At 42.2% G+C, this 15,756-nt stretch overlaps 1 protein-coding gene across 3 annotated transcripts in view; it reads right to left on the bottom strand.

The window, feature by feature from the left end:
- Positions 1 to 15,756, bottom strand: part of LOC110965896 (transcription factor COE3-like) — a 187,358-nt gene that overhangs the window by 52,468 nt on the left and 119,134 nt on the right. For all 3 annotated transcript variants that reach the window (XM_051954580.1, XM_051954579.1, XM_051954578.1), the window contains 2 exons: positions 3,498 to 3,579; positions 3,141 to 3,258 (listed from right to left, as the gene is read on the bottom strand). In XM_051954580.1, the coding sequence (XP_051810540.1) occupies positions 3,141 to 3,258; positions 3,498 to 3,579 (200 nt within the window). The remainder of the gene's footprint in view (positions 1 to 3,140; positions 3,259 to 3,497; positions 3,580 to 15,756) is intronic.

Below are 15,756 nucleotides of genomic sequence, written 5' to 3' on the forward strand. Positions count from 1 at the left end.
GGTGTTCCAAATAGGTTGAAACAAGTGAACCATCTCCCCTGAAAAAACATCAAACTTTAAAACAAGTTGAAGGAAACTTCAGAGCGATGTGGTTTGGGAGTATTTCTGAAGTCTGACTGGTGGTTAATTGATGAAAGATTTGTTGTACTCTACTGGACGTCCCAGTAGGGTGGAGTTTGGTTAAAATGACTAAACAGAAAGTGTCTGAAGGCCAAATTAATGTTTACGGAAGTGAAAGCAATTTTTGTACTTTTCGTGGTTGAGGTTCAATTAGGATCCCAAATACGCTAAACTCCACCCGGCTGGTGTTCCAAGTAAACTAAAACAAGTGAACCATCTCCCCTGGAAAAGCATCAAACTTCCAAACAAGTTGAAGGAAACTTCAGAGTAAAGCGATGTGGTTTGGGAGTATTTCTGGTGTGTCACTGGTGGCAAATTGATGAAGGGTTTGTTTTACTCTACTGGACGTCCCAGAAGGGTGGAGTTTGGCTAAATGGGCTCAGTGAGAAGTCAGGCAAAAGTGAATAAAAACACATTTTTTTGTACTTTTTCACTTTTCGCTGCCGAGTTTTTATCAGGTAATCTGATCTAGTAAGTCCCACCCGTCTGGCATTCCGAGGAGGTTGAAACAAATGAACCACGAACTCCGATTCTCCTGGAAACACTTAAAAACAAGTCAAATGAAGTTGCAGAAGGAGCCGTCTGAGGGGTGAAAGAGGGCGAACACTACGGGTTTCTGAAGTCTGTTAATGTTTAAGGAGTTTATTTTACTCCACCACACGTCCCTGTTTTGTGTTTCTTTGCTTCTGAGTTTTTATCGAGAGTCTTGATGTCTTAAGCTCCACCCATCTGGTGTTCAAAGTCGGCTAAAACAAGTGAACCATCACGGCTGGAAAATCCTCAAAACTTTAAAACAAGTTGAGGGAACTTCAGAGCGATGTGGTTTGGAAGCACTTTTGATGCCTTACTGGTGGCCAATTATTTTAGGAGTTTGTTTTATCCCCCTGTTCATCCCAGAGGGGTGGATTTTACCTCGCCGGCAGTAAATGAAGAACGCCACGAGGACAGACGTTTATGAAAGCCAGTCGACTCGACTTTTCTGTGGCACACTTGGTCACCTGATACTTCCTAACGCCCTCGACAGGCTAAGCCCCACCCGCCTGGCATCCAAAGTAGGTTAAAACAAGCGAAGCGGTTACAGCATCTCTTCTGGAAAGACGTCAAACATTTAACGGAGTTGAGGGAAACGGCAGAGTGGAGGTTCAGCGGACAAGAGGGAACGTGTTAAACGGTGTCGGACAGTTAAAGTTTGTTTTATTGTCCTGGAGGTGCCAGGCGGGTGGAGTTTGCCAAACAGGATGAGGAGGTTTGGTTGGTGGCAGTTTGTTTGTGGGAGTCTGTTTGGTTTTACCTGGTGGTAACTGGAGCCATAAACCCCACCCGCCTGGCTCAGACTGGCTAAATATGTGTGTTTGTTTTACTCTCTTACGCGTGCCAGACGGGTGGTGCACATCTTCTCTGGTTCTGTCTGTGAAACCAGCTACTGGGAGGCTAAGCTCCGCCCTCCTGGCGCTCCAGGTGTTTGGAATGGAGCGGGGCGCTGACGTCAGGCTTTTATTAGCGGCTGACGGGGCTGAGCGGCGCTAAAGTTTACAGCTTCAGAGGAAATGTTGCCGCTGAGTTTCACCGTGTGAAGTTTATACGCAGGACGATAGTTTTATTTGGTCTCTGGAAGAACGGAGCGTTTGTTCGCCGCCGTCCCCAGAACAGAACAGAACATCCAACATGTTTCTGGTTTCACTTCACTTTCCCTTTGTCTGCTGTTAAACATGAAACCGGAGCAGAGTTTTTACCCAACGGGCGGATTTTTACTGAAACATGAAGTCAATGGAAACAGAAGAACCACGAAGGAGGAAACAGAAACGTCCAATGACACAGTTAGAGCCACGTTCTTCTTAATTTATACCACAGTAATTACCCACAACGCTGGAAGAAGTAGTGTCTCCATCTACTACAGACATTTATCTCCAGACTTTTCCTCTCTACTCTGAATAAATAAATCATTTTAGAACACTTCAGACATTTTAAAATAGTTTTCAACAGATTTCAGAGTCATCAGACTAAATTTGAGTCGTTTTGGTGACTTCTTCCTTCATACTTCAGTCAATTTCTAGTCATTTTAGAAAAATTCTGAGTCAGTATGGACGAATCTGGAGATATTTTGGGGGAAATGTGGTAAATTTGGACATGTTCATGGTATTACGGACACGTTTATGTCCCTCAAATATTTAAATATTTACATCTACAGACTCTACAAGCTGAAAGGGTTTGTGCCATTTCTGTTGTTTTTACCTCATTTTTCAAATTTCACGTCTCATTTTTCTTGTGTCAGTTGTTTTGCATCTTGTTTTTCTAATTTTGTGTCTCCTTTTTGTTGCTTTCTGTCTCATTTGCACAGTTTTGTGTCTCATTTTTGTTGCTTTCTGTCTTATTCGGACAGTTTTGTGTCTCATTTTTGTTGCTTTGTCTCATTTGCACAGTTTTGTGTCTCATTTTTGTTGCTTTCTGTCTTATTCGGACAGTTTTGTGTCTCATTTTTGTTGCTTTCTGTCTCATTCAGACAGTTTTGTGTCTCGTTTATGAGCAATGCATGGAGCCTGACTGAAGCTGACATTATATTCCTGCATTCAAATGTTGTTTTCTTTTTTATATTCGTACATCAACTTTGAAACTCCAGAACTCTTCTGCTGACATTTTGTTTTGTGATACGACTTGTGCTCTCTGCTCAATCAGCTATGAAAGCTAAATGAAAATAACATTCAAAGTAAATCATTTCTAGACCATCACAAGTCCTTCTGATCATAAACTACTATTGCTGATTATTCTTTTGTCATTCTGTGTCCTATTTTTGTAATATTTTGTCTTTTTTTGTTGGTTTTTGTCAGATTTTTGTCGTTTATCTCGTGTTTTTGTCATTTTCCTTCTCGTTTTTGTCGTTTTCTCTTTCCTTTCTGTGTTGTTTTTTTCCACAGTCATCTTTATAAATATCAACAGTTCATGCCATCACATTTTCAGGCCAATCAGAGGCGGTCAAGCAGAAGTTATTCTGATTATTCCGGCGTCTCTGAGCGACGTCTTACCTTCAGAGGGGTCCAGGCGTCGGGCGCGGCGGCCATGTTTGGAGTTGTTGTGGACGAACATGTTGTCTGAAACCGCCAACACGTGACCGTCCACGTTGACCGTAGTGGAAACCACCACCTGTAGCACAAACACACCACGTTTGGTTTCACATCGACTGTCCTGTTGGAAAGTCAGTTCTGAGGATTCTCTCTGATCTTTGGGTTTATGTTGTAGTTGGGAGAAGGTCAGATTTAGATCAGACCAATCCTGAGACGACTAGTCTGCGTGGTCACATCAGAATAGAGGCTAGCTAACCTCCTGAAGGCCGTTCTGACCTTACATAGGGACGTTTTTCCTTCAGTCTGCCTGAAACTCACCTGGAACCTCCTCATGTCTCGCGGGTTTCCTGCATTTTTCAAACAGTTCTGATTGCACTTGAGGAAGAACTTCAGGAAGAATCTGGAAGAGAAGCAGAAAAGACGAAGCAGATTAGCATCGAGGAGCGCGTTTCAGAGCAACCGGGTTAAAGCAAACCCAGCAGATCGTACAGGACGCTCATCTGACGGCACAGATTCACCGACACGAAGCCGCTAAATGAACTGCTGAACGGGACAAAGAAACGGAAGAAAAATACCAACAATAAACATTTTATCATGTTTTAAAAAGTGAAAAATATTCACTGAATCTAGCAGAAGTTATCATACGGTCTCTGTGTGATAAACAGTTTACAAGATTTACATTAAAGTTTTTCTCACAATCAGATGCTTTTATGGTTTACTTGTAAATTTATTTGTTCTGGGATTTTAATAAAAATTATTATAATGTTATAATAAGTTAACAAAAATGGGCAAATCTGTAAAAAATATCAGTTGATTTTGTTTTCACTCTGTAGCAGAATATTAGCATTTTTGCTCATGTGAACACTGTAAAACAACGTTATTACGTCAGACGTAAAAGAATTAGTCACCGTTTGTAAAAAGGTCGAGTCTGACGTTGACGTTATTTGTAATGTTTTGGGATATTTTATTTTTTTATTGTTAACACGTCAGTAACCTTATTTTCTGTGATTTTACTGCTGTCGTTTTGCTTTTTTCTACCTGCTCTATTTTATTTGACTGTCTTAGTTTTTATTAGGGCTGGACTGAATACTGGTTTCTGACCTCTGGATATTCGGGCCCTATTAAAGATGAATATCCGAATATTCGTTCCGCCCCGTAACGTCTGACGGGGGGCGGAGACGGCCCAAATATTCGGATCCGTTCGTCTGGTCTCCTGGGTCCAAATTTTGCCTTCGTTTTGTCTTCAGTTAAACTGAAGAATTCCCAAACAGCGGAGGTCTTCAGCATCTTGTCTTGTGTTTATGCAACGAAGTGAAGCGTGACGTCAGAGTCTGCAGGAACCCGGTGGTGGTAAGAAACAGGAATGGAGGAGCAGAGATGAGCTGAAGTGGGCCGAAGGCGGAGGGAAGACAGTAACGCTGAATATTCTTTCCGCCCGGTAACGAATATTCGGATACCAAAATTAATATCCGGATACCGCCGTAGCGAATGAATATTCAGATATTCGGGTCCAGACCTAGTTTTTATTATATGTTACTATACAAATAAGACGCATTATTATTATTTGTCTTGAAACTTTTTTTAAAAATAATCATTTGGCTGTCCTAAATATCCATCATTTTACTTCCAAATAATGGCAAATATTCATGTATCTTCTTGATGATTATTGACAGTTTTTTGTGTCTTTTTTATGGTTAACACAAACTATGTCAGTAGTCCCAAACACCGGGGAAATGACACAACACTGTTTAAAAGCATTACAGTTAAGCTGTTCAGGAAGTTAATTATTGTGCAGCGCATGCTTTTACACTGAGCTCTGCATAACATCTGGTGGATAAACTTGTTCGGTGCTGAACGGTTCGGTGTTAACGGACTCGTGGACGGCGGTAGAAAAGCCGACGGACCAACGTGTCGCTCACATCTCGCCTCTTTATCTCACATGAAATGATCTCGATAAAGACGCTCGGCGGCAGACTTATGGCGTCTCATTAGGAGCCTTTTCGGTTTCCTCTGCTTGTTGGGCAGCTGAGCGGTATTGATTGGGAATGGATATCGATGGGGACGGGGGGCAATAACCGGCGGCTCCGGAGGAGGACGGCGGGGGGGTAAGAATGGATTGCCACCTTAATGCCTTTCCCACTGCCGTGTAATCTGCGCTCATCCATCAGCGGGACCATCAGCGCCTCCTCCCTCTGATGGAGCGCCTCCTTTTTAATTGCCACATTATCACAATAATAATCCGGGCAGTTAACAAGCGGCAAGGTCGCAGACAGACATGTCACATTAACCAGGGGATAACCTCTTCTTCTTCTTCTTCTAGCGCCGCCACGGCAGCAAGGCATGCTGGGAGAGGAGGAGGGCGGGTCTGAATGGGGCTCGGTGAGGTCGGCATCGATTTCCACCTTAATAAGGCGGTAATAATGTCTTTAAAACACACAGCCAGGCCGTCTTTTTACGCTTTCCTCCAAAAGAAATTCAGATTAGAACGCTGCAGAAACACAGCACCAGCTTTATTTATACTCTTAGGTTTATTCTATCTGTTTATTGGATTCATGTAGTTTCCTATACTCGGCTCTTCTGGGGTTAACCCTGTACGGCCCAGTCTGATGGATTAAAGCAGATCTTTGTCTGTGCAGATAAACGTCTCACCAGCTCTCTGAGCGCTTTGTGTCTTTGTGGTGTTTTTCTGTCTCTTTGTGTCTGTCTAATGCTTTTGTTGTCACTTTTTTGTTGTGTTTGTGTTGTTTAGTCAGGTTTTAGGCTCTGTTTGTGCTAGGGTTTTTTGCCTTTTAGTGTATTTTGCAGTTTCTTGGTCATTTTATATTTTTCAGTGTTATTTTGTGGTCAGTTTACAAAATCTAAGAGACGTTTTTATATATTTTTATTATCATTCTGTCAGGTTCTGTTGTTTTTGTCCTTTTGTGGTGTTTTAGTGTAATTTTCTGTCTCATTGTCGTGTCATTTGGTTTCTTTTTTTGCAATTTTATGCAATTTTCCTGTTATTTCCCATTTCTTTGTGTGTTTTATGTCTCTGTCAATCTTTTTTTTATTTTTCTGTCATTTTTCATGTATTTCTGCAGTCATGCTGTAATTCTATGATGTTTGGGAGCATTTTGTGACGTTTGCGTCATTTTCTTTGTTTTGTGGGAGTTTTTTCCTGTCTTTTTGTTTGTATTTGTGTAATTTTATTGCAGTGACGGCTCTGTAAAAACACACAATAAAGTGCACACAACAAAATATAACCCAGACCAACGGGATGCTGTGCTAGTTTTTTCTTTTTTTAACTATTTTAGGCATACGGCTTTGCTATTTCTGTATTTTGAAATATATGTGGGAAAAATAATCTTTAAAGCTTTATTGCACTTTTAAACAGTTTATTGTCGTAGTTCAGACATAAGTCAATACATATTATTAAAAGTTGGGATAAAAGAGTTCTATTGACGCAAAGCAAACAGAAATACTCGGACAAACGGCAGAACAGACCATAAATACGTCAGAATGAGTGCTGGTCCCAGCGGCAGGGCTCACAGGGTTAAAGTGAGGATGAACATCCAGAACATCTCAGCTACGTTCACTCTGGATTTCTGCTAATTAACGCTGATCTTCACGCTAACATGAAAGGAATTCATTCATTTCTGTCCTGAAGCGGCTTCAGAATCCAGCAGGAACTCGATTTAAAGGAACTTTGAAACAACTTTAAACCCAAACTAAATGAAAGCATGACGGGTGGAAATGATGTGTTAAAACACACAAAACTGTGTTTTCTGTGCTGTAGGAACATGTAAAATAAGCAGACAGTAATAATCACAGCTAGTAGAAGCTGTAATGTCACAGAAAGTCATTTATCACTGATCTGCATGAAACAAAAATACTTCAGTGATGAATAAGGATCCCTTCAATCATTAACCGGTAAATATTTCATAATCTATCAGTAGAATATTAGAGGATGGATGAAATATTGTGGAACTAAATGTTCTGTTTATGGAGCTTAAGATGCTTTCAGGATTTTTCACTTAAACTGATCAGAATGGAGTTCTTCCATTAAAAATCATTTCAGCTAAATGACTCCTTGGCTCCAGATAAAGGTGGAATTACTAATATTTGATGTTTTAACTGCAAATATTATGAGAGGAAAGCCGATGCAGTTCATAGAAACGGTCTTTAGATGATTTCAGTCAGAGGTTTAGAAGCAAACACAAACACACTGCAGGCATTAAAACTGATAAAATGATGTTTTTGTGGACACAAACATGCCACATGTGAGCTACAGCTGACTGATAAACACTGGACTCTGTGGTGGAGAAAACGTTTTCAGACATCCTTAAAACTTCACACAGATAAGATCATCAAGTATTTACATAAAAACCTGTTTCTGTTCTACAGCCGTGGCTGCTTCAGACACAAACAAACAACAAACAAGAAAACTAACAAAACTAAATTCTACCAAAACACTCAGAATGTCTGATTTTAATGAAACCACTCAGTTTGAAGTTTTAATGTTTTAGGATTTGTTTTGTGTTTTTAGCTGTGATTGGACTAAAAGAAATGAAATTAAATGAAGACCTGAGAGTCTTAATTCTTCAAATTGATCCGTTTTAAAGTTTGAAAATGTGGAGAAAAAATCATCTGTTCTCGCAGTGAAACTTCTGATGTCACATTTTAACATTTTGGGGAAATTTTTGAACATTTTTTGGTGGAAAAATAGAAATAATAAAAATGTTTCTGAAGAACATTCACATAAAAATCAACCAGAATCCAGTGAATTTCTCTGGATTTTGGTTGATTTTGATGTGAATGTTCTTAACCCGTTAAGCTTCAGTGTTCTGCCCGCGGAACACTTTGAGATCTGCATAAACATTTCCTTAAATGTCTGACGGCTGCAAACACGATTATACAAACACTATACACCGATGGAAAGCTTAGATTCTCATGAATCCGCCGGTATAAACCACTTTCAGATGTGATTACCACAGCGGGTGAGAAAAACACATTTGTCCAACAAAAACAAATATTCCATCCATCCGTTCTCTGTACACGGCTTCAACGCACACAGCGCGACTCACATTTCCGGGTTTATTATTACACACAGATGAAAATATTCCACAAAAAACGGCCATAATCCAACCTTTTACATCCAGATGACACAAGCCAGGAAACTATTTTATCCAAAACATGTCCTGAAGTCGGTATGAAATCCACGAATCGGTCGTTTTCGAGGAAATGCACCTCGTGATGCCCGTCCAATATTCCCTGTATTTTTTGTCATATTTTTTATTTAAAATAGAATATTAGCGATTTTTTGTACTGAAAACGGCTGGAATTGACTGAAGCTTAAAGAGCTGCAGAAAATAGAAGTTTTATTGATAAATATAGAATCACTTTAGATATTTTTAGGATTTTTTAGGAAGATTTTTTCTCATTTTTTTGAAAACATTTACAAGAATTTTCTTGCCAATTTTGGGGGATTTTTTAAAATAAAACTTTTAAGGGAAACTTTTAAGGAATTATTGGAATTTTCTTCCTGAAGGTTTTGAAAATTTTCTGAAATTTGGGGAATTTATTTATTTTTTTGCTAAATTTTTAATTTATTTTTAGAAAAGGACACAGAATTGTTGGTGCCTGTAAATGAGGACAACAGGAGGTAAATGTGAACGTGACAGGTTTAGTTTAAAAGTCCATCCAGGGAGGTTTGATATCTTTGGAGAATATTTATCATCTTTAGAGGAGAATTAGGTTTTTGATAGTTTTGTCACAGCGTAAAGACATTTTAATATATTTTAAACACATATATTTATATAAATGCAGACAGAAAGTGTGTCCAGTGAATAAGTGAGAATGTTTTAAAGTCGTGTGCGTCACAAAAACCACAGCTTCTTCCTGATAATTTGTGAAGCGAACCGTTACAGAGACAGAGTGTGTGTGTGTGTGTGTGTGTGCGTATCGACTGAAAGCTGATCTGCTGCTCTGGAGGCTCTAATGCCCTTTATGGCGGTGAACAGAATAATATGGAGCTCCATTCACATGATAGCGAGTCCTTCAGAGAGCTGATATGGATCAATACGGATTGAATTAAAACGCAGCTGGAGACAAGACCAGGGGCTCACACACACACACACACACACACACACACACACACGTTCTACATCATAATATTTATTCATGAACACCTTTATGAACGATTCGGCCCAAATCGGACAAAGAAGCACATTCTAAAAAACTGAAAACAGACCTGACAAACACCCCATTGTGTGTTTTTATTTTGTTTTTAGCTGGAATTTGTCCACATTTGGTCAAATCAGAGTGGATGAAAGCGTCTGTGAGCTGCTAATGTTCATAAAAACTATCAAATAAAGATTCTTTAAACTGTAAATGAATCCTCACTGAGGAGCTGCTGATCGGTTTGAACACCCGTTATCTGTGTTTTGTTGCACATCAAGCAGATTTGTGGTTGTTTCTTGGAGTACATGGATTTAAACACAGCTTTACTTCAAATACAGCTCAATAAAATAATGACTTTAAAGCATTTTTACCAGTTATTTTGTTTCTCTTTGAAGTTTTGTTACATTTCTGTCGTCGTTCTACGTCTATCTGAAGCTGTTTTGTGTCGTTTTCATCTTTCTGAGGTCAGTTTGTTTCTTTAACGGCTCTGCGTCTATTTGAAGTCAGTTTTCTCGATTTAAAGTCACTTCTGATGTTGTTTAGTGTCTACAAAAGCATTTTGTGTGCCTGAAGTTGTTTTGTGTCTTTTTCAATGACTGTTCACCTCTAAGGTCATGTTCTGTTTCTGACTTAGTTTGACGTCTTTTTGGATTCATTCTGTGTCTTCAGACGTCTTTTTTTGTGTCAAAATGTTTCCCTTTATGGCCGTTTTGTGACTGAAGTCATTTTGTGGGTCTTTGAAGTGTTTTAAAGTGTTTTCAGGTTGTTTTGTGTCTTTTTGAAGTCATTTTACATCTTTCTGTCTCTCTGGTTTTACATCCATTTGAAGTCCTTTTTGTCCACTTTTAATCATTTGAACATTTTCACATCTTTCTTAAATCAATGTGTTTCTATTTGCAGCAGCTTTGCACCTCTGAAGTTGTTTTGTGTCTCTGTAAAGTCATTTTGCATCTTTGGACGTTTCACTGAGGTCAGAATGTTTCTCTTTTGCCATTTTCTGTCTCACTGAGCTCATTCAGTGGCTCTCTGAAGTCATTACTTTGTTTTTCAGGCTGTTTTGTGTCTTTCTGAAGTCCTTTCGGTTCTTTTTAGGTCATTTTACGCCTATTTGAGGTCATGTTCTCTGCTTAAAGTAACTTTGTGTCTTTTTGCTTCTACATCTCTTCCACTTGTTCTTGCATCTTTTACGGGTTATTTTCTGTCCATTTGAAGCCTGTTTTTATTCATGTTGACTTTCTGAAGTTGTTTTGTGTCAGTTTACGTCTTGCTTCAGTTGAATTTTGCGTCTCTTTCAGTTCATTCTGCGTCTCTGAAGCCATTTTCTGTTTTATCTTTATCTTTTATCTTTACAGTCGTCTTTCATCTCCTAATGACCGTTTTATGTCTTTGGACATCACATCAAAATGTGTCTCTTTATGGTCACGTTGTGTCTCACTGAAGTCATTTTGTGGGTCTTCACAGCCATTTATTGTGTATTTGAGGCTGTTTTGTGTCTTTTTGAGTGTGATTTGTGCTCTGAGGAGTTTTTTCCGTCTCTTTATGTCTCTTTGCATCTATTTGGAGTCATTTTGTGTGTCCTTGTGGTCGTTTTTCATCTCTTTATGCTCATTTTGTGTCTCTTTGAAGCCTTTTCTGAAGCTGGAGCTGCTCAGAGGTTCAGTAGAGAAGTCAGATTAAACGTCGTGGTGAATCTTTGACGTTACACTTCCATGTTCACACAGTTTAACGCTCTCTGATTGGATGCCGCTCAGGTGTTATTTATGAAGGCCTGACCTGAATGGTTCAGGTAGCTACAGGAACACAGTCTGCTTTCAGAGAGAAATAAACCTTCAGGCGTCTGAACAACGTCAAACCCCAAAGGTCTGCTGATGGGGACGACAGCGAGCAGAGGCAGAGCTGCCCGTTGGAAACGTATTAAAACACAATAAATAATGAAGTGGAGCTCCGTCATTAGCTCGGCCCGCTTCCACTCCCTCCTCTTCTTCTTCTGCGGCTCTTAAAAAGGAGGTAAAGATAATGAGAGAGACGGAGTCCGCCGGTGGAAGCTGTCACCTCATTACACCGACCGGCAATCAATTAGAGCCGGACGGAGAGAAGCAGCTTAATGCGGCTCTGGAAGCACTGCTGCCCTTCAGGAGAACGCAGCGAGCCTGGCAGGCGTCACGGAGGGAAAATTACTCATCCACAGTCTTTTTATATTTACAGACAGAAACAGGAAACACAACAACTGGACATCCTGGAGGCTTCACAGCTTTTCTCCATTATTTCTTTCAATGTAAACCAACAAAAACTGAAGACATCAGAGGACAAAACCAATTTATACTCAGTTTACGTGTGAAACGAGCAGTTTATTCTCCAGAACTGAAGTTAGCATCATTTAAATGCAGCTCTCAGAATAATTAGCAGCTAATCAGCTACAAATATGTGAAATTAGACGAGCTGCTGTTGTTCTGTAGTTAATAAATCTAATTTTAAATGACATTTAATCAGTGGTGTTACTAAATTTATTTAAAAAAAATCTGACTTTCTATCAATATTTTATAGATTTATTTTACTCTCTTTAGTAACATTTTTGGATTTTGTTTTATTTTGTACACATTTTATTAAAATTCTGAAACATTTTCACATTTTTTATTTATAAGGATTTTTTACACATATTTTTTTTCTTTTTTAAACACATTTTATTAAATTATTTAGACTATTTAATACTTTTTTCAAACATTTTTCACACAATTTCTATATATTGTAGGACTTTCTATATAACATAATTATCATAACATTTTGATGACATTTCATTAATAAATATTTATTACAAATATAAGATAATTTATTAAAATTTGTTAACCTTTAGACAAAAAAATTCTGCTATTTTAGAAATATTTAAATAAAGATTTCACACATTTAAAAAAAACATTTTCTGATATTTCACCAACATTTTTCTGACACTGATAAATACTTTCCCATGAATGGAAGTGTAATATTTCTCTGACATTTAATAAACAATTTTAAGAGATTTTAGTCCGCCATGTTGACGATTAATAAGCGATTCATTTTTAAAATGAATAAAAGTTGCGTGTCTGTAGTTGTTTTGTGTCTGCATTTTGTTTTGCCTCTTTCTGCTCATTTACTGCTCATTTTGTGCTCATTTTGTGCTCATTTTGTGGTCATGTTGTGTATGTTTTCCGTCTCTTCGTGGTTTTTTAGTGTATTTTTGTGTCTGTTTTGTGCTCCTTAGCAGTAGCATAAATAAATGTAAAGGGCAAAAACACAACGCTGCAGAATAAAGTCGCTGCATCCCTCCCTGCTCCTCATCAGTCCCTTAAACACTCACAGCTTTCCTGCAGCAGTGAGATCAAAACTGTAGTCTGTAGTCACGTGATTATGATTATTTTTGTCTGAATCGGTGCTCATTTTGTGCTTCTTGTGGGGTATTTTGTGTCTTTTCAGTCTTTTTGCATATCTTTGTTGTCATTTTCTCTAAAGTTTTGTGTCTCTATGGAGTCATTTTGTTGAACTTTTTAGTCATTTTCCAACTTCTTTTCCCGTCCACAGCTGTTTTGTGCTTCGTTAAAGCTGTTTGTGTCTCTGCTGCCTAACAGAAGTTGTGTGTCTGTGGCTGTTTTGTGGTTCTGTTTGCACCTTGTTCAGATAATTTTGTGTTGAAGTGTTTGGTTTTAATCTGTCTGAGCTCGTTTTGAACCCGTCCACGCCGGTGTGACATCAGCAGGTTCAGGACGACTGTTCCAGAGGAGCAACTTTAGAGCTAATTTAGCTCACATCAGGGGGCGAGGAGTAGGAGGAGGAGGAGGAGGAGGAGGAGGAAGAGGAGGAGGGGGAGGAGGAGGAGGAGGAGGAGGAGGAGGAGGAGGAGGAGGAGGGGGAGGAGGAGGAGGAGGAGGAGGATGATGAAGAGGAGGAGGAGGAGGAGGAGGATGAAGAGGAGGAGGAGGAGGAGGAGGAGGAGGAGGATGAAGAGGAGGAGGAGGAGGAGGAGGAGGGGGAGGGGGAGGAGGATGAAGAGGAGGAGGGGAGGAGGAGGAGGAGGAGGAGGAGGGGAGGAGGAGGAGGAGGAGGAGGAGGAGGGGGAGGAGGAAGAGGAGGAGGGGAGGAGGAGGATGAAGAGGAGGAGGAGGGAGGAGGAGGAGGGGAGGGGGAGGAGGATGATGAAGAGGAGGAGGGGGAGGAGGAGGAGGAGGATGAAGAGGAGGAGGGGGAGGAGGAGGATGAAGAGGAGGATGAAGAGGAGGAGGAGGAGGAGGATGAAGAGGAGGAGGAGGGAGGAGGAGGAGGGGGAGGGGGAGGAGGATGAAGAGGAGGAGGAGGGGGAGGAGGAGGAGGAGGAGGAGGAGGAGGGGGAGGAGGAAGAGGAGGAGGGGGAGGAGGAGGATGAAGAGGAGGAGGAGGGAGGAGGAGGGGGAGGGGAGGAGGATGATGAAGAGGAGGAGGGGGAGGAGGAGGAGGAGGATGAAGAGGAGGAGGGGGAGGAGGAGGATGAAGAGGAGGATGAAGAGGAGGAGGAGGAGGGGGAGGAGGGGGAGGAGGAGGAGGAGGAGGAGGAAGAGGAGGAGGATGAAGAGGAGGAGGAGGAGGAGGAGGAGGATGAAGAGGAGGAGGGGGAGGAGGAGGATGAAGAGGAGGAGGGGGAGGATGAAGAGGAGGAGGGGGAGGAGGATGAGGAGGAGGATGATGAGGAGGAGGGGAGGAGGAGGATGAAGAGGAGGAGGGGGAGGATGAAGAGGAGGAGGGGAGGAGGAGGAGGAGGAGGAGGAGGAGGAGGAGGAGGAAGAGGAGGAGGAGGAGGAGGATGAAGAGGAGGAGGAGGGAGGAGGAGGAGGGGGAGGGGGAGGAGGATGATGAAGAGGAGGAGGAGGAGGAGGAGGAGGAGGATGAAGAGGAGGAGGGGGAGGAGGAGGATGAAGAGGAGGATGAAGAGGAGGAGGAGGAGGGGGAGGAGGGGGAGGAGGATGATGAAGAGGAGGAGGAGGAGGAGGAGGAGGAGGATGAAGAGGAGGAGGGGGAGGAGGAGGATGAAGAGGAGGAGGGGGAGGATGAAGAGGAGGAGGGGGAGGAGGAGGAGGAGGAGGAGGAGGAGGAGGAAGAGGAGGAGGATGAAGAGGAGGAGGAGGAGGAGGAGGAGGATGAAGAGGAGGAGGAGGAGGAGGAGGAGGAGGAGGGGAGGAGGAGGAAGAGGAGGGAGGAGGAGGAGGGGGAGGGGGAGGAGGATGAAGAGGAGGAGGAGGAAGAGAAGGAGGAGGAGGGGGACGAGGATGAAGAGGAGGAGGAGGAGGAGGAAGAGGAGGAGGATGAAGAGGAGGAGGAGGGGGAGGAGGAGGATGAAGAGGAGGAGGAGGAGGAGGGGAGGGGAGGAGGATGAAGAGGAGGAGGAGGAAGAGAAGGAGGAGGACAAGGAGGAGGATGAAGAGGAGGAGGAGGAGGAGGAGGAAGAGGAGGAAGAGGAGGAGGAGGAGGAGGGCGGTGGCCTGACTTCAGCGTTTTTAGTCGCCACTCTGGATGATGTCAGCCCCGACCACACCCAGTGCACTATGGGAAGCAATTACACTGGGCTCAGATTACAAGGCTCTGATGAACACACACACACACACACACACACACACACTCACTCCCTGGAGTCTCTCACTTATTACGTTAGGCAAGAAAGAAAAAGAAGCAGAAAAAAATCAATATTTCAGCAGGAGTATTTCTAAAAGCTGCTGTTGGTCCTCACACTTTGATTCTCTCTGTAGGAGCCTCCTCTCCTCTGCAGCTTCTCCACCGACCGCCCGGCGAGTTTGGGCCGGCACGCCGCCGCCGCCTCATCTTACGGGTGACAAAACTGAAACGAAGCACAAAGCGAGCGTGGCGGGCCGAGGCCGCCGCCGAGCCGCCGCCGATCCGTCCTGGTTAAGCCGCTAACCGCCTCGCCGTCACGTCGCATTTGTTTGCGGCTAACGAACGAAGCGTGGACGATCCGAGAAACAAAAGCAAGGAGAGAAAAAGACAAACATGAAAACGTGCTGCAAAAACACCACAAGTCAGAAAGTGTGGCAGAAAGCAGCGACTCAGAGAACGTAGAGAAACACGGTTTAGGTTTTAACTCCAGCAGCATGTAGCATCGCAGCTAAACCGTTAGCATGTAGCAACGCAGCTAAACCGTTAGCATGTAGCATCGCAGCTAAACCGTTAGCATGTAGCATCGCAGCTAAACCGTTAGCATGTAGCAACGCAGCTAAACCGTTAGCATGTAGCATCGCAGCTAAACCGTTAGCATGTAGCAACGCAGCTAAACCGTTAGCATGTAGCATCGCAGCTAAACCGTTAGCATGTAGCATCGCAGCTAAACCGTTAGCATGTAGCATCGCAGCTAAACCATTGGCGTCTCTCAGGTCCTTTAGTGTCTTCAGATGCTTTCTGTCTCGTT

Source organism: Acanthochromis polyacanthus, chromosome 10, assembly GCF_021347895.1.
Source record: "Acanthochromis polyacanthus isolate Apoly-LR-REF ecotype Palm Island chromosome 10, KAUST_Apoly_ChrSc, whole genome shotgun sequence".
In the NCBI taxonomy this organism is placed as follows: domain Eukaryota; kingdom Metazoa; phylum Chordata; class Actinopteri; family Pomacentridae; genus Acanthochromis; species Acanthochromis polyacanthus.